Source organism: Trichechus manatus, unplaced genomic scaffold (assembly GCF_000243295.1).
Source record: "Trichechus manatus latirostris isolate Lorelei unplaced genomic scaffold, TriManLat1.0 scaffold00054, whole genome shotgun sequence".
In the NCBI taxonomy this organism is placed as follows: domain Eukaryota; kingdom Metazoa; phylum Chordata; class Mammalia; order Sirenia; family Trichechidae; genus Trichechus; species Trichechus manatus.
Genome location: NW_004443990.1, coordinates 16706255 through 16725201, shown reverse-complemented (window position 1 = coordinate 16725201; position 18947 = coordinate 16706255). Strand labels below are relative to the sequence as shown.

The 18947-nt window shown below is 50.5% G+C and overlaps 1 protein-coding gene across 1 annotated transcript; it reads left to right on the top strand.

Moving 5' to 3' along the window:
- Positions 1 to 783: 783 nt before the first annotated feature.
- TNS4 (tensin 4) lies at positions 784 to 18279 on the top strand. Its single transcript, XM_004378077.1, has 12 exons — positions 784 to 1222; positions 7125 to 7548; positions 8690 to 9114; positions 11342 to 11428; positions 11751 to 11876; positions 13310 to 13402; positions 13506 to 13583; positions 14811 to 14882; positions 16238 to 16406; positions 17165 to 17233; positions 17508 to 17534; positions 18138 to 18279. Exons 1-12 carry the CDS (start codon positions 784 to 786, stop codon positions 18277 to 18279), a joined length of 2151 nt encoding a protein of 716 aa, XP_004378134.1.
- Positions 18280 to 18947: the final 668 nt, after the last annotated feature.

The following is an 18947-nucleotide window of genomic DNA, read 5'->3' as shown; positions in this document are numbered from 1 at the left end:
CATATGGGGTCGCCATGAGTTGGAGTTAACTCCAGGACAGCTGTTTTTTTTATATAACTAAAATCTATGATAGGGAGCATGAAGAGATATACAGAGTGCTATGGGCAAATCCACTACCCATCTGTCAGTTTGTTATACTGTGGTTGTTTACATGTTGCTGGATGCTGGAGGAGCCCAGGTGGCACAGTGGTTAAGCATTTCACTGCTAACCAAAAGGTTGACAATTCGAATCTACCAGCCACTCCTTGGAAACCCTAGAGGGGGCAGTTCTAGTCTGTCCTATAGGGTTGTTATGAGTCAAAATCAATTCGACGGCAATGGGTTTGGTTTTTGGTTTATGATGCTGGAACCTATGCTACAGGTATTTCAAATATCAGCAGGTCATGCATGATGGACAGGTTAAAGCAGAGCTTCCAGACTAAGACAGACTAGGAAGAAAGGCCTGGTGATCTACTTCTAAAAATTAGCCAATGAAAACCCTGTGGATCACAACTGAGGCACAAAAAATTTAATTAACTTGCTTAAGTTTACATAGCTAGTAAATACTACGGCCAGGATGTAAATCCAGGCAGTCTGGCTCCAGAATGCATACTTTCTAATGAATGAATCTATATGCCTTTGACTGGGGGGAGAAGGCAGGGGCTTCATTTACAGAACTCACTCAGTCCCACCTCCCGGCCTCTTTCAGGTCCTGGGAGCTCCTGGTTAGCAAGTGATATCTCTGGAATGCAAGTGAGGCTGGTTGGAAGCCAGAGGTAAACTACTGGGGTCCCCACCCTCACCATGTCACAGGTGATGTCCAGCCCGCTGCTGGCAGGAGCCCATGCAGTCTGCTTGGCTCCCCACGAGGAACCCAGCAGGGCCCTGCACCCAGCACCCAGCACCAGCCTGCCACCCCAGTGTCCTTACTACACCACAGAAGGCTGGGGAGCCCCGACCCTGATGGCCCCCACGCCCTGCAAGGGGCCCTCCAACAGGCCCCAGCAGGCTCCACAGTCCGTGGCCAAAGCCAGCTGCCTCCTGCAGTCCCCCAGTGAGCAGGCCTCAGGGGCCCCAGAGGACCTTGCCTCCTATATTGACTTCTCGCTGGAGAGCCTCAACCAGATGATCCTGGAACTGGACCCTACCTTCCAGCTGCTTCCACCAGGGTCAGGTGGCCCCCGGGCTGAGCCTGATCAGGGCACAACCTTGAGGAGAAAGAAGGAGGAGCCCGAAGCCTTGGGTAAGGACCTGGGACACAGTGCCAGGAGGGGGACTGGGGGACCATACCTTATAAGGAAGAAGGACTTTCCTATGGAATCAGAAGATCAGGAGACAATATCCTGTTGGGAGGCACTGGGCAGTCTTAAAGAAGTAACTTAACCTCTCTGTTTTCTCTGCTATAAAACAGGGATAAATGCAAGTTTCCCTTGCTAGCCAATTCTATTTGGTTCCTGAGTTTGGAAAGTGATAATTACCTGCTTTATAGGATTTTTATGAGAATTTAAATAAGCTAGTGCATGTAAGTGTTTTGTACAATGCCATGCATATAAGTAAGGGCTTAATAAATGTGGGGCCCTGAACTCCCCTGCTCTGTGGTGTGTCTAGGTCCTGACCTGGACCCCCTGGAATTTTGTAGGATTTCTGTCTGGGCTCCTGTCCCTGTTTAAAGGAGTATCTCTCTGGGAGGCCCAAGCTGAAAGTAGCGGGGTTGGAGAGACACAGAATTCAGTTTTTTTAGGGCAATAATTCTGTTGTATTCAAGCAGTGGTACACTAATAAATGTTTAACAACTGGCTCTCTGGTTGTGGAGGGGGGCAGGGGATGGGGAAGAAGCCCTGATTTAAAGGGTTTACCAATGTCCATGGTGTAAATTTTTTCACCATAGCTGATTTGAAGCTACCAACATGATGTAGAGTTGGGAAGAGAAGCACAGTAGCAGGCCATTATGTAGTATTTCTACCATACAGATACAACAGATATAAATTACCTCAAGAGCAGAGATAATAGTAAAATGTAGTAAAATAATGAGATGTGATGAGTTTTGAGTATTTATTACTTTTGTTTGAATACAGGTTATTTAATCAAGGTTACATAAATTTAGTAATGGCTGAGCTTAGCAACCACCTGGACAAAATCCTGACAATTTAACAATTGGCTCTTGAAAGCTGGTATAAGCCAGTTCTAGTACACCACTATATCCAAGGGAATATGAGAATCCCCATATCTGGCTTCAGTTTGCCAAACAAAGACTTTCAAGTCTACTCTGAGGATGAGAGTCAAGGAGCAGTAGCCCCACTAGACAGTAGTGAAGACTGAGGCCTCCAAGGTCAAAGTGCCAAACGTACTAAGCATTTTATAGATAGTAGAACCTTCAGTTCACCAAATCTACCCCTATGGGATAAATATTTTTATCCCCCTTTTACAAATGTAAAAACTGAGGTTGGAGTCAGGCAAATCTTAAAACAAGCTGCTTACTTTACTTTGTGTCTCAGGCTCCTCATCTGTAAAATAAAGATAATAAGAGTTCTTACCTCAAAGGGCATTGCAGAGAATTAAAAATAATTTAGTTGGCTGCTTATCATAAATCCTGGCACGCTGTACGTCATTATAAATGGTGGTTGTTTTTATTAAACACTGGGGTTGAGTTTAGGACCAGCCGCAGGGTAGGTTTGGGCTCTGGGGTGGAGATGAACCCAGGACCCAGGTCCTCTGGCGCCTGGGCTTACTCTCACCTCCTTCCACCCAGGGTTGCCTGCCAGGCCTGTTAAAGGAACCACCTCCATCCCTCAAGAGCCTTTCCTGTGTCTTAAGGCCAGTCATGGGCATGTCACTGCAGGGAAAGCATCTGGGGCCTAATTACCGTTGGCAGGAGCAAACCCAGCCCTTTCATGTTTATATCCCAAGGCAAGGGCTTCACACACTCAAGGCCAACTGGGGCAAGGTCAGTCTCTGTAGTCTGGGGTGCCTCAGGTGGGAAGTGGGGACAACCCGGCCCTTCCTCCAAGAGACTGATGGACAGTGGTCTGTATTCTCAGATGACCTGGGCACAGCCTGCCATTGTACGGAAGTGTCCACCAACTCTGAGGAAGCAGGGAGTATGAGGGGGCTGGCAGTGGTCAAAAGGTCCTGACGAAGCTGCCCAGCTCCGCCCTAGCCCCTCATGACGGAGTTAAAAAAAAAAAATTCTCTCCTGTAACTTCCACCTCGACACCTCCAATGCTGGAAGCTCACTGCCTCCTGAGACAGCCCAGCCAGTTAGATTCCCTTTAGGAAGCTCTTCTATGAGCACTGAGAATAGTGACAGAGCACTTGCAGGGCTTTGTATCTGCTGTGCCCTTTCTCATGTATCTCAGCCTCCCAAATCCCGCTCCTCAAACCATTGCTCCTGGTGACAAAGTTTTCACCAGCCCATGTAGTGTAACGAATTCCGGGCACGGTGGTGAACTTTCATATTGCTAAATATATTCAGGAGTCCCTGAGTGTTGCAAACAGTTAAGCACTGGTTTACTAGCTGAAAAGTTGGCATTTTGAACCCACCCAGAGACACCTTGGAAGACAGGCCTGGCAATCTGCTTCTGAAAGGTTGCAGCCTTGAAAACTCTATGGAGCAGTTCTACTCTGTACACGTGGGGTCGCCATGAGTTGGAATCAACTCAACTGCAACTAACAATAACAACAAATATATTCATGTGGGGATCCCTCTCTATTTTGCAATCTCATCCTTCCTACTTTTGGGGTATTGAAGGAAAGGTATTCATAATTGCGGTGTTATTAGATATTTGCTGTTTCTCTTATGCCCTAACTTGGCAAAATTAAAAATCAAATGTTGGCAGTCATAGGTTGATTCCTTTGATAGATAGATAGATAGATTTTTTTAAGTAGTTCATGTAATACATGATCCCGACATCTACTCTGTGATGGTGGTACCCTCACTTACAGATGAGAAAACTGAGGCTCAAGGAGAGAAAGTAATGGTCCACGCCCACCCAGCTAGTAAGTGGTAGGGCCAGGCCACCAATCTGGGCTGTCAGTCTTCAAAGTCCATGTTCTTCATCTGCCTCTCTTCCTTGGAGCTAGTCCCCTGTCCCCTCAGGTTTCACAGAGTAAATCTGTTTGGAGGCAGCCTATGGGCTCCTCTCCTGAGGCTCGCTAGACCTCCCCAGTGCTCATGAACCTTCCTTGGGTTTCAGGCCCCTGCCCTCCTCCTTTAGACTTACTTTAGGGGGTCCTTACCCCACAGGAAACATGGCTCCTAGAAGCAAACGCTTTATCCCTTTCTTTATCCCCCTTCCATCTTTGGAACAGGCCCCCACATTTCTTTTTCCAGCATTATCTGCCAGGCAAGGCTGTTTGCCAATCCAAAGCAAAGGGTGTTTAATAACTGTCTCCCTGCCCCCCGCCGACATGCCCCGCCCTGCACCCGCCTGGCCTGCTGCTCGCGCCTGCATCTACCCAGCGCTGCTCAGACTTGCCCTACAGGCCTGTAAACAGCGGCTGCACCCAGGTGATGAGGGTGGGGGCCTCCACCTCCCCGAGCTACATCCACCTCAGGGCAGCCCAGAGAGGTGACTCACAGCACCAGGACTCCTCCCTCACGCTTGCTGCCCTGCTCCATTCTTGGTGGGTCTTTGGATAACCCAGCAAGTAGGGAGCCTAGAGCTTCACCAGGCTGAAAGACACTTCCCTGCCAGAGCAGCCAAGCACCTTCTCGCAGAGCAAGAAGGAAGAGGCCCCCAAAGAGAGCACAGGAGAAGAAGTCAGGTGCCTCTGTTCCCTAGCTGTGTGACATTGGATAACTCACTTAGCCTTTCTGAGCCTTGGTTTCTTATGTTATACAGGAATTAATAATATTTCCTACTTCAAGGAAGTAGGAAAATAGAGTTGTTGTAAGGATTCAATGAGCTAATAGAGGAAACATGTTAGGGATGGTGCTGGCATACTGTACTCAGTAAATACCATTAAAAATTGTTATATTTAAAATGGAAATGGTCATGTAAATATCACTTAGTAAGACGAATCACCTAACACAATGCTAGTCACATAGCAGGGAGTCTCAGTACGTTAGCTCCGTGCCCACTTTGCTCTGAGCCTCAGCTTCCTTCTCTGTAAAAGCAATACTTGCCCGGCCTGCTGTAAGGTTCAAGGGGACAATGAACGTAAACACCAGAAAGTGCTATAAAAATAGGAGTTGTACTTGCCAACCTTCCAGAAGAATCCACCTCACTTCCAAGATCTTTTCTCCTCCAGAGCCCACAGTACATTATCCCAAATATTTCTGCTCTCACCCTCATCCTTCTAAGCAGAGGAATCCCCACCTTAGCCAGAAAGAGTGCTGCATTTAGCCAACACTGCCCTAAAAAGTCAGGCAGGCAGGATTGCTCCCTGCAGCCCACCAGGGGCCAGGCACTAGGCTCCATTCATCTTTGTTATTTAATCCTCACTACAACCTTGGGAAGTGGGTTTCTGATCCCCACTTTGCAGGTGAGGAAACAGGCTCAGAGAAGTTAGGAAAGTTCACCCATGCCTCTGGGCTGGAAAGTGGCAAAGCCAAGACTCACACCCAGGTTTGTCAACTGCAAAGCCAAGCCTGTTCCTCCACCCGCTGGAGCAGCAAGCCCAGGTCAGCCTGCCAGCCCCCCTCATCTGATGTAATCCACCACCACCCCCACAGTCCAAGCAGGCTCAGACAGAGGCAGTATCCATGAGCAGGGCCAGAAGGCCCTACTCAGGTGTGAGCTGGGGCAGGCTGGGACTCCAGTCATTGCAGGAGGAGAGGGGGTGCATGTGCCAGAGCCCAGGAGGGGTGGGAGGTGGGCAGACAGGAGCTGAGGGTGCAGCTTTTTGCTGCTCTGCCCCAGTTTCCAACCTGGGAAGCCAGAGGCAGGACTTGCAACCTTCCAGAAGGGAGCAGTTCAGTAAGCCCTACCGCCTTTGCTGGACCAGCGCCAAGGACAGCTCCCTCCCCTAGGCTGGGAGGAGGAGTGTCTATCTATCCTCACCATGGGGACAACCCCAGGGCACGCCACTCTAGGGATGACCTCTGAAGGAGGAACAGGGTTTTGGAAACCCAAGAGTCCCAGGCTCCCGTGGGAATGGGGAACGGAAAGAACCCTGGAGTGAGAGCATGGCCCTGGGAGGCCCACAGCTAATTACAGCTCAGGCCTGGCCCTCAGGGAGCTCTCACCCTAAAGCAGAGCTTCTCGAACTTTAAGGAGCACCGAGAATCCCCGGGGGGGGTCACTAAAAAGCAGATTCTGACTCAGTAGGCCTAGGTAGAGCCTGAGATTCAGCTTGTCCGACCAGCTCCCAGGTGAGGGGTGCTGCTGGGCCATGGACCACAGTAGTGAGTCTCTAACATAGTGTTCCCCGTCTTGGCTGCGTATTGGAATCATCTGGGAAACTAAACAAACAAGCAAAAACAAAGCACTGAGGGCTGGGTCGACCCTCCAGGAGATTCTGATTTAATTGACATCTGGTACAACCTGGGCATTGGGATTTTTGAAAGCCCCACAGGGGAATCTAGTGTGCCTCCAAGGTTGAGCGGCCCTGTCTTCATTGGAGAAACAGGCATGTAAACTGCTCTCACGCCCTGAGCAACAGAGAGAGGCATCACTAGATGTCACTTGTGCACCCCATTAAGCAGTCATTTCACTCCGGGGAGTGGGTCATAGACGAAGGAGAGGCTCATCTCCATTATTAAGTACCTACTGTGTGCCAGGCGCAGTGCTGTGCCGCTTACGTTAGTCTCGTGTCATCCTTACTGTAACACAAAGGACCTGGGGATGGTAGCCCCACTTTATAGGTGTGGAAACTGAGGCTCTAGGCAGCAAAGTCATTTGGTGAAACTCTGAAATAGTAAGTGACAGAACCAGTCTGGGACCCAAGTCCGTCTGATTCCAAGGCCTGTGCTCATTCCACTGCATCTCCCCATGCAAGGGAAGACATCACAATGAGGGTGACACAGGGACTGGGCTCTGAAGGTGGAGCTGGGTGCGAATCCTGATTCCATCAAGCTACTCTGATTCTCAGTTTCCTCGTGTGTACAAAAGAGGGACCAGACGGTCTTAAGCATGCTTTCAGTTTTGCTGTTCTGTGAGTTCAAGCTCCCAGGTTTCACCACTGCTCTGCTTCTCTCCCCAAAGATATAAAGTACATCGAGGTGACCTCCGCCAGATCCAGGTGCCATGATGGCCCCCAGCGCGGCTCCAGCCCATCTGTCACCCCGCCCTTCGGCTCCCCCCACAGTGGCAGCCTCCTCCTTTCCCGAGACGTTCCCCGAGAGTCTCGAAGCAGCAGCGAGAGCCTCATCTTCTCTGGGAGCCAGGGCAGGGGGCACCAGTGCCCCCTTTCCCCCTCTGGGGCTTTTTCTCCTCATCCCCCACATTCCTCTAGTATCTCCATTCCATGCATGGGGAGCAAGGCCTTGGGCCCCCATGGCTTGGGCTCCCCTCTGGTGGCTTCACCAGGCTTGGAGAAGGGGCCAGGGGGCCTGACCCCACAGCAGAGCAGCAGAGTCTCCGTGCTGCCAGCCAGCCCAGCGTCTGATGTCAGCTACGTGTTTGGAAGGTAGGTCACTCCAGCTGTTGCCTGGCATTGCCCCCTGCCATACACACACAGAGACCCTAAAATCACAGAGGGGCACCCTGCTCTGAGCAAAATCTGGGTGTGCCCCAAAAATAAAGGAGTGAATGTTCTCTTCATAAAAGGTATGACAGCCATTTGGATCTCAAGCTTTCCTTAAGCATTTAGAACATGATTCAGTATACAAAAATTTTGACTTACACCTACCCCTTTGAGAGAAGAGTCATTGCTTTAATGAGGCTCACCTGTATCCTTTCCAACCCATACAACCTAGCTCAAGAAAGGGGTTTTTTTTTTGTTTTGTTTTTTTTTAAAACCCAGAACACAGGAAGTAGATAGAATTTTAGGGCCTGAGGTGAACCATTTAGAAATGAACAAAACAGCCTCCTTCCCCTTTGTTGCTGGCAAAGCTTAGCAGTGGAAAGGAGGACTTGCCTGAGCGTTGTTTACAATGTCCCAGCTCAGTTCTCTACAAACCTCACAGCAGATCCATGCGCCTACCCCCAACCTGCCCAAGAAGATCAAATCACAGGACCTCTGCCCCCTAAATCAATCCCAAAGCCACTGTGCCAAGGCAGTTCCTGGCAAGGAGACTGGTGATTCCACAGCCATGCCCACTGGCATAGGCCTCTGGGCTGAGAGAAAAGTCTGGCTGGATGCAGAAGCTGGCCTCCTCCTCCTCCAGCTGGGGAATTCCTTCTACATCAGCCATGGATGTGGTCCAGCCCAGGTCCAGGTCCAGCTTGTCTGCGGGCTCTGGGGGGTGGGGGGAGGAGGGATAGACAGGGAGGAGCTGGAAGGACAGCCCTGTCAGACTTGCCTGGCTGGGAAAGCAGAGGGGATCAGATCCAGACTAAGCCCACCTGGCCTACAGGGTTCAGCCCATTGGCTACTTTAAACAACCAAAGACTCTACAGTCCAGGGACATTTCTGTATCCTTCAGCATCCTTGGGGGATCAAGATGGCATGCCTTTTGCTCTGGGCTACGGGGAGCAAGGTATGCAGTGCTATTTGATCAAGGCCATGGACACCCAGCTCACTAGGTTCCAGAGCCTGGCTCTGGCTCCTGAGGGTCCATCTATCCCTGATGCTCTAACATCCTGTCTGGTGCTCTCTTCCCCTGCAGCAGCCAGTCCCTCCTCCACTCCAGCATCTCCAGCCATCGGTCATCTTCTCGATCCTTGGAAAGCCCAACCAGCTCCTCCTCCAGCCTCCACAGCCTTGGCCCAGTGTCCCTATGTAAGAGACCCAGTGACTTGCATGTCCCCAGCAACCCCACCCCAAGTGTGGGCCAGCCAAGAGCAACCCACTCCCCACCACTGACCAAGGAGCATGCCAGCAGCTGCCCCCCATCCATCACCAACTCCATGATGGACATACCTATTGTGCTGATCAACGGCTGCCCAGAACCAGGGTCTCCACCACCCCAGCGGACCCCAGGACACCAGAGCTTTGTCCGATCTGGGGTTGCTTCTCCCAGCAACCGCTGTTCAGCCACTGGGAGCCACAGCCAGACACTACCAGATGCATCTCTCACCACATCCCTGGAGGGTATGTTGGAAGCCAATACCTCAAGCATAGTAAGGCTTAGTTAAGGGGAATATACAAAACACAGGTGGGTTACTATGACAGCCAGTCAACACAATTATTGAGTACCCACTGTATGCCATGCACTAGGGACACACAGATGGACACAGTCTAGAAAGAGAGATGAAGACCAATAATTACTATAGAATAGGATAAACACAGAAGTAAAGAGATGTTCTAGGACTTATAGGGGCCACAGAGGAAGGAGTGATTCTTTCAGTCTGGAGAACTAGGAAGGCTTCTCAAGGGAAGTGACCTTTGAGCTGGATCTGGAGAGTAGGGCAGAGTTTATGGCCAGAGGAGAAGGAATGACATTCTCTGCAGAGGGAAAAGTAAGTCCGAAGTCATGAAGGTGTGGAAACACATGGCACATTTAGGAAATGACTGGAATGTCGGGTGTGGGGTGAGACCATCAGAGTAACCTGGGGCCATATTGTGAAAGGCCCTGGACTAGCTGAAGACTGGATTTCAGGGGGCCTGGCCTGGGCAGGGAGGGCAGTTTTTATTTGGTCCCGTTTGGTTTTTCATCGTGAAGGGGTCCAGACAAGCCGTAATGGGGGCCTGAACCAGGGTGGGGCAGTGGGGGTGGAGGAGAAGACAGAGCCAGGAGACCTGCGGGGTGCAGAAACAGCAGGCTTGATGACTAACGAAGGAGAGGGAGAAGCAATCACATCTCTGACGTTGGTGAATGACGAGAACGCAAGCGGGGGCGGATGGGGTAATGGAGACAATGCATTCCAATTCAGACAGCTAAAACCACAAAACAGCAAACACCCTCCTTCCCGGAGTCTGTGACTACAGGCATCCAAAAAGAACATCAACCAGAACCCAGTGCAGTAAACACCAAGGCTAAGCCTTAGCACTTGCTAGGTACACATCTTTCATGAGCAGGGTTTCATGTGGGGCGAGAAGGGCACTGTCCCTGCTCAATCCTCACTCAGCCACCTCCATCCGGGGGCTTCTCAGTCCTCACTGGGCTGTGACACAGGCCACAGCGGTCAAGAGATGCCATTGTGGTATGCCTCGGGGTGGTATGAAATGCTCATGAGCCCACCACCCTCTCCCACTCGAGATGCCATGTCAATGCAAGCAAGAGAAAATGACATAACAAAGGGTGCCTCTGGATCTGCTCTGATAGTTTTCCCAGAACGTATCATTTGTAGATCTTAGTACATATTTTATATTACTGTTACTCTCAACTGGCCACAACACACCTTTTCAAGATGCCGAAATTGAGAACCACTGCTCTCTGCCTTAGGGACCCAGGAAAATGGGCTTTTTGGCATCTCACAGAGCATGTTTACTTAGCCCAGTGATTTTCCCATCCTGGTTTGGTGATACCCCAGGATATCACTATACTCTGGGATATTTGCAAAATGTTCTCAAAACAAAATCTATTTTAATTTCATAAGATTCTGGGGTATTAAAGAACCTCAGAGGTTGTTCAGTCCCTCTGGAGTTCAGGAGGAGTCCCTAGGTGGTACAAATAGTTAATGTGCTCTGCTACTAACCGAAAGATTGGAGGTTTGAGTTCACCTAGAGGTGCCTCAGAAGAAAGGCCTGGCAATTTATTTCCAAAAAATTGACCATTGAAGACCCTATGGAGAATAGTTCTACTCTGACACACATGGGATCACCATGAGTTGGAGTCAACTCGAAGGCAACAGGTTTTGTTTTGTTTTGCTTTTTGGGGGTTCAGAAGCTGAAACCATTATCCCAAATCAGAGTCCAGTCTCCTGACTTCCAAGATCTGCTGTTTTCCCTTCCTTCACCTTTCTTTTTTTTTTCCAAACTGAATATACCCTATAAGGAATTCTTAGGACTACTAAGGGCGAGATGAGTGTGAAATCAAGCAAATGATGGGTCTGAGAATCCCTTATTTCAGTCCCCAACAGGCAACATTAGATTTGAGAAACCGTTTCTCATTCACTGAAGTTTCATCTGTTTGGTTTTGATCTATTTTCAAGCATACAAGGGGACTCCTGAGTCCTAGATGCACCGAGCCCTGAAATCCTTCTGTTTGATTTTGCTTCTTATAGGCAGTTTGGAGATACAATGGGGTTGGGTGGAGAAGATGGATTGATGGGACCGCTGGACAGAGGAGGGGAGGGTTTCCAGTCTTCTCTGATGGCCCTGTCTCAGCTCCCCTCTGTCCAGCCTACATAGTCCCCCCTTCTCTGTCTGTCTCCAGGTCCCTCCAGGGACATGCAGCCCACCATGAAGTTTGTGATGGACACATCAAAATACTGGTTTAAGCCGAGCATCACCCGAGAGCAAGGTAAAAGGAAGCACTGCATTTCAGGGGACAAGTGACCCAGGAATCAGGTGTGGGCTTTGTGCTCAGCATCAGGCAGACTGGGCCTGGGTCATGGTAGAGAAGAGACTAGCAGATGAGGGTGCAGGAGGGGAGGAGTCCTGCTGACCTCATAACTTGAGGAGATTGGAATTGCAGCAAGAATGGTGGAGATTAGACAGTAGAAAGGACTTCCTGGAAATAAAAGGTGATTCTGTAACATCTGCTCTGTGAACACCCCATGGGGCTGGGGAACACAGGGCGTCCACATGGGGCAGTACTGTCTCTGATTCAAGGATTGTTCCAGCAATCGAGCTGCTGAGGAAGGAGGAGCCGGGGACTTTCATTGTGAGGGATAGTTCTTCATACCGAGGCTCTTTCGGCCTTGCTTTGAAGGTACAAGAGAGCCCCACATCTGCACAGACCCGACCAGGTATGTACCTGTCTGCTCACTCGAGGCCTCACTGAGGCCATGGGCATGGAGGGTTCTAGTCCTGGCTCTGCCACTAGCTCACTAGGTGGCCTTGAGCCAGTCTCTCATGACTCCTGGGAGGGGGGTTCACCTCAGTGCTCTCCCAGGTGCCCTCCAGCTCTGAGGCCGTGTGAGAAGCTCCTTTCACAAGCCTGAACTGCCTCTGCCTTCCGAGTCCCCCAAGTCCTCCGCTCTGAACACAGGGACACTCATGGTGGGAAGAGGAGCAGGAAAGTCCCATCCCTCTCTAGGCTGCTCTTTTCTGAGTATCCATCTCTGGCCAGAATGGATTCATGGTGCGGGAACATAACGAAGTAATAACACGTGTGTGAGATAGCTTATCACATGTGTGTGAGATAGATTATACGTGCGTGAAGGATAGGGTCTCTGAGTCAGAATGGACTGGATGGCAACGAGTCTGGCTTTTGTTTTTGTTTTTTTTTTTTTTTTGGTTTGGTGAGCGATAGATTATCACGTGTATGTATGACAGATTATCGTGTGTGCGATAGCTTATCATGTGTGATAGTTTATCACATGTGTGACAGCTCATCACAGTGCTTTCCTGTGATCACACACGCTCATTTGGTAACTCAACACATATTTATGGAGCATCCACCATGTGCCAGGCACTGTGTAAGGCACCAGGGATCCGGAAAAGAATCAAATGTAGATGCCACCTCTTTGGGGAGATATATGATAACACATAATTACGGTACAAGATACCTGGCTAATATAATCCCTCACCTTAGCCCCAGAGATTGTACCTCCCACCTTACAGAGGCTCCAAGCTTTAGTTAATGAGCCCCAGAGCAGTAAGTGGTAGAGTGAGGATAAAAAACCCAATTTCACGTCCTTTACACTGCCTCTCTGTCTAAATAAGAAAGTGACCTCTGAGGCGGGGTTGGTTATCAAAGAAGCCTTGTTAGAGACAATGAGCTCAGAGAGAGGAGGAAGCCAGGGGCTGGTAAAGAGGGAGAAGGCATTGCTCGCCTCCAAGGGGCCAGCCTGGCTCCAGCAAGGAGGAGCTGATGGCAAATAATGAAGCTGGGATGAGGTGGGTAAGGGGAGAGAGAAATCAGACTGAAGAGTTGCAGTTTGGTCTGAACAATAATCAGGAACCATCCCTGATAGCTCTTAAGAATAAGAGAAAGGTTTCCGGAAGGGAGAATTATTGGACACAGAAGCCTTTGAGCAAAGGTGTTGGCACTTCCTTTGTGGGAGGCCTTGAAGATAGGATTCCTACCTGTAGTCCCACCAAGAGGCAGGGGGATAGACAAGATAACCTCAGGATGACCCAGAAGGAGGGAGTCAGAGGATGAGTTGGTCAGTGTTTGTTTAACTCTGGTCTCTGCCAACTCCCATCTGCATCCACTCTGCTTTCTTTCTTTGTCCAGCCGAGAATAGCAGTGACCTTATCCGACATTTCCTCATTGAATCTTCTGCCAAAGGGGTGCATCTCAAAGGAGCAGATGAGGAGCCCTACTTTGGTGAGCTTCGCCACCCTCCAGCCCCTCGATGGGTACCCCCTTCTGAGCTGTAGGGGTGGGCTGGGGAAGCCCCACTCACGCAGGAATACCTGTTCCCTTGCAGGGAGCCTCTCTGCCTTTGTGTGCCAGCACTCCATCATGGCCCTCGCCCTGCCCTGCAAGCTCACTATCCCGCAGAAAGGTGAGCGACGCTGGGGCGTCGGGCCTGTTTGTTGTCACTGGAAAAGCTCTTAGTGATCACTTCTCACCTTATCTGTGGATTATTTTAGTGTTGCAGTTAAAAGAGCATCAACATCTCCACTTACCAGCTGTGAGGATCTGAGAATGTTAACCTCACTGAGCCTCAGTATCCTCATCTATAAAATGGGGACAATCACAACTGTACCTATTTACAGGATTAGTATGGGGATTAAATGCGGTTCCACAGGCTAGACCCTTAGCACAATGCCTGGTACACAGTAGTTGTTTGATAAATATTAGTCTTCTTTGAGAAGATGAAAGGAACATAAATAAGCCTGTCTGGAGAGGCATTTTCTTTTCCAGGAGTCCCTGGGTGGTGGTTAAGCACTTGACTACCAACCGAAAGGCTGAATCCACCCAGAGGCACCTCAGAAGAAAGGCCTTGCAATCTACTTCCAAAAGATCACAACCATTCAAAACCCTGTGGAGTGCAGTTCTACTTGGACACGCATGGGGTCGCCATGAGTCAGAATCGACTTGATGGCAACTGGTTTGGTATTTTTCTTTCTTTTTTGGGTTTTTTTTCCCCAGACCCAACTTTTACTGAGCACTCACGCATTCATTCATGCCTCACTACAACCCTGTGAAGTAGATGTTGCTGTTATTCCCATTTCACAGACAAGAAAATAACGGCTCCAGGCATTAAGTAACTTGCCCAAAGCCACACAGCCAGTGTGTGCCAGAGCCAAATCTTGAACCCAGGTCTGGAGGCCCTCGTGCTCCCCAGATAAAGGAGATCCTCTCAGTGGTGTGCAGCAGAAGCAGCGTGGGGCAGGGCTGGAAGAGGAGTCAAGACCAGGGGGAGTCCCTGGTGGAATGATGGGGAGAGCCTCCCTACTTTCTGCAAAGAAAGGCCTGGGGTTGGGGTGGGTTCCGAAAGAAGTGAAGAGGTCAGGGGTCCGTGAAGAGAAGGTCAGAGCCACAATCAGGGGGTTGGAGGGCCAGCATGGGGAGGAGGGATCAAAAGGCTTGCAAGCTGGGCATTTGGAGAGCCCAAAGTGGCCCCTGTTTGCCGAATCACGGTAATCACACCTGGTTTCTCAGACAAGTCGATTCCTGGAGGTGGGGGCAGAGGTGGAGGCAAAGGGATTAATGAGACCGGTTCCCTTGAGAGGGGTCCATTCACTGCTCCCTCCTCCTGGGGGCCTATTTCTTTGCCTTGGTCCAGAATTAGGAGGTGGAGATGGAGCCTCGGATTCCTCTGCAGACAGCCCGGCCTCATGCCTGAAGAAATCTGCGGGTGAGTGACTGGGGAGGTACCAGGCGTGGCTGTGCCCTTGAGGGCACCTCCCAGCGCTGCGCACACCTCCACACACGCAGGCCCACATGTGTTTCCCATCACAGCTTTATTTCTGCATCTTTAACAAGGTGCCACATTCCTCCCTGTCTTAGTAATCTAGTGCTGCTGTAACAGAAATACCACAAGTGGATGGCTTTAACAAACAGAAATTTATTCTCTCACAGTCTAAGAGGCTAAAAGTCCTAATTCAGGGTGCCAGCTTCCAGGGAAGGTTTTCCGTCTCTGTCAGCTCTGGGAGAAGGTCCTTGTCATCAATCTTCCCCTGATCTAGGAATTTCTCAGCGCAGGGACCTTGGGTCCAAAGGACGTGCTCTGCTCCTGGCTCTTCTTGTTTGGTGATACGAGGTCCCTCTTCTCTCTGCTCGCTTCTCTTTTATATCTCAAAAGAGACTGACTCAAGATACAACCTAATCCTGTAGATTGAGTCCTGCTTCATTAACATAACTGCCTCTAATTCTGCCTCATTAACATCATAGAGGTTAGGATTTACAACACACAGGATAATTACATCAGATCACAAAACGGAGGGCAACCACACAATACTGGGAATCATGGCCTAGCCAAGTTGACACACATTTTGGGGGTACACAATTTAGTCCATAACACTCTCCCTCCCTGTAAACTGGGAGATAAGAGGCTGCAGACAGTGAGGACGCTGGGCAGGAGAGGAGGAGGGATTGTCAAGGCATACATCCCATCCTGCACACAGGTGGGCACCCACTGTGTGCCAGGGTCTCTCTGGGTCTGAGGCAGCTGCCCTGGAGGTTGTCTCTGGGCGTGAGTCTTCTATGTGGTGTCAGGTCTGAGTCCTGGGGGCTTCTCGGGGGAAAGTTCTCCTGTCCTGATGCCCAGAGGCTGGGCGCAGATCAGCACTGGTCTCAGTGACAGCTCCTACTCTGTACTCCTAAACACAATGACCTCTCCCCACCTCCTGTCTTCTCTCCATGCTCTCAACAATGAACCAGGTGTGGAGGTGGAGGAGGCCAGCCATGGGTCTGGATAGATAGAGGGTTTGCCTGGACACCCCACCCCCTTCACAGGGCGACATCCCCTCCTTTGTCCAACCCTGGAGGACCAGGGGCCAGGACAATGCAAAGCAACAGATATCCCAAAGCCCTCTGGGGTTGGCCTTAAATTGCCATCCCCACCCACTCCTTGCCTGAGGACTCAGAAGAGGAGCCCCATGGGATTCCTAAAGAAGGAAGGCACCCCCTCCCCCAGCTCTGGGCAGACGGAGGACCCCATCCACCCCGTGGATCCTGGCAGTGGCCCTGGACAGCATCTGTATCCCACAGGCTGCCAGGCCCTGTACCTGAGCTCCGTGAGTGTGGAGACCCTGACTGGAGCCATGGCCGTGCAGAAGGCCATCTCGATCACCTTCGAGAGGGACGTTCTCCCCACTCCCACCGTGGTCCACTTCAAAGTCACCGAGCAGGGCATCATCCTGACTGATGTCCAGAGGAAGTAAGGCCTTCCCTTGCCCTGGGGCTGCAGGGCTGGGCAGGGTGGAGCTGGAGGGGGTGGCTGAGTCAGCCAGGAATCAGTGATAAAGGTAGACTCCTGGGTCCTGAAGCCGACTGGGTCAGTGATATGACAAGTCTCCTGCCTTCTCTGGGCCTCACTCCAAAGACCCCCTTCATCATGACTAATGGAGATGGAGTTTAACAAGTATTCACTGGGCACTGGTGACATCTGCTCCCATTCATGGAACGTCTTCCAGAGGCCACTCTAGCTGACCGCAGGGACACAGAGTGGAATGAGATCCTCCTTCCCTGGGCTCAGGGACTCACAGTCTAGCAGGAGTCTGGCCCTGGGCTGGGCACTTTACGAGGAGAAACAAGAGATGACCGAAATATACCTCCTATCCTCAAAAAGTTAAATCTCCAAGCCCTCTGGGGTGGCCTCAAATTGCGGTCCCCCACGCACTCCCTTCCTGCCTGGTGGCTCAAAGAGGAGTCCCACGGGATTCCTCGTGGTGAGGGCAGAAGGTAGAAAACCCCAATATGTAGGACGCAAGGCAGATGCACTCCACAAGAGGAGAGAGGCATAAACACGTGCCCCAGGGTCAGCAGCGGGAAAGGTCTCAGCAGGTTGAGAGGGGTCTAACTGGGAGGCTGCTTGGAGGACGGAGGCATCTGAGCTTCTGGGGACCCAGGGATGATGGAGACGGGCCATGACACTGAGACAGGCTCTCACCAGCACCCTTCTCTTCCATCTCCCAGGGTATTTTTCCGGCGCCATTATCCCCTCACCACCCTCCGCTTCTGTGGCACGGACCCTGAGCAACGGAAGTAAGTTCAAGGCCAGGCCACTAAGAAGGCTGCCAGGGCATAGCTACCCTCACCAGCAGCCCACAGAGCTTTCCTGCAGAAGGAGAGCTGGCTCTGGGGTTGGTTCACAGAGAAAACGTTGAACCCCAAAGGGTCAGGGGCAACAGAATGAGGGCAGGGTATGGCATGGTTGGGCAGGTGTGCATGCTGCCATTCTCTTCCACTGCCCAGCCCAAGTCCTGTAGATTGGAACAAAGCTTCACTGCTCATTACTGTCTGCCTTCTTCTCCCACAGGTGGCAGAAGTACTGCAAGCCCTCCCGGTAAGGCCTTCCCCCAGTGCAGGCTTCCCAACCACTCAGCTGCCATAATACGTGTCACTGTTGCACGACCCTGGACCCAACATGGGATGGGAGTTAGAAGTGGAGAGACCCTATCTTGACCTTAGGGAGCACATGATTTTGATGGAGAAGGCACAGGCTCTGGTCCTCAAGGAGCTCCCAGTCTTATGCGAGAGAATTTGACCCTGCCCTCAGGTAGCCCCCAGTCTAATGGGGGAGACATGAGCCTGGGAAGCCTCAGTTGTATGTGGGAGGCACAGGCTCTAACCTCAAGCAGCCTCAATCTATAGTGATGCCCAGTCTGATGATGGTGAACATATATCCTTGCCCTCAGGGCACATCCACTCTGATGGGGCATACACAGGTCCTGTCTTCAGGAAGCCCCCATTCAAAACGGGGAAATCAAGATCCTGAACTCAGGGATCTTCCAGTCTGACAGGGAGGCACCTCCTTCCCTCAGAGAACCGCATTCTAAGGAGGTGCTGGAGCCAGTGGCTTGGGGAGGGCAGGAAGGAATGTTGCTCGCAGCCCAAGTCTCCTCGAGTTTGGGTCCTGCCCGTCACTCAGGCTGCCTTCTCCCACCAGGATCTTTGGGTTTGTGGCCAAGAACCAGACAGAGCCGCAGGAGAATGTGTGTCACCTCTTCGCGGAGTATGACACTGTGCAGCCAGCCTCGCAGGTCATCGGTCTGGTGGGTGCTCTGCTGCAGGACGCAGAAAGGATGTAGGAGCAGAGGGTTGGCTGTGCACCTTCCCAGCAGCCCACCTCCACTCCTGAAGACACTATCTAATCTTATAGACCTCATCAGTATAACTGCTGCTAATCCATCTCATTGCATCCTAGTGATAGAGTTTACAACACATTAGGAAATCACATCAGATTACAAAATGGTACACAATCATACAATACTGAGAATCATGACCCAGCCAAGTTGACAGATATTTTTGGGGGACACAATTTAATCCATGACACAATTCCTTTCCTTTAATTGGTACTTCATTGTCCAAAAAGTTATTGATATAGGTTCACAAATACTAAGTACTACAATACTGTAGCTAAAACACCAGAAAATTTGACAAAACCAGCGACTATAAAACAGTGGAAGCAAAGAAAACAACAGCATGTGCTTATAGCGCGTGCAGACGAAATCACGTGATTCTTAGCTAGTTATAATTGGGAAATAATGACAGCTCTGACCAGAGGGCTTTAGAAGATTCCAAAAGCAAATTAACAGAGTTTTCGTCTTGTAGGTATACTGATACACGTAAGCTGGGCTTACGAAAAATGTTTTTGTTGTTACAACTAACTACTGGGATTATTTTTTATAAAAAATAATAAATTTCTGCTGAAACACTGCACAAAAAGTTAACAGACAATCATTTTGGTGTCACCCCC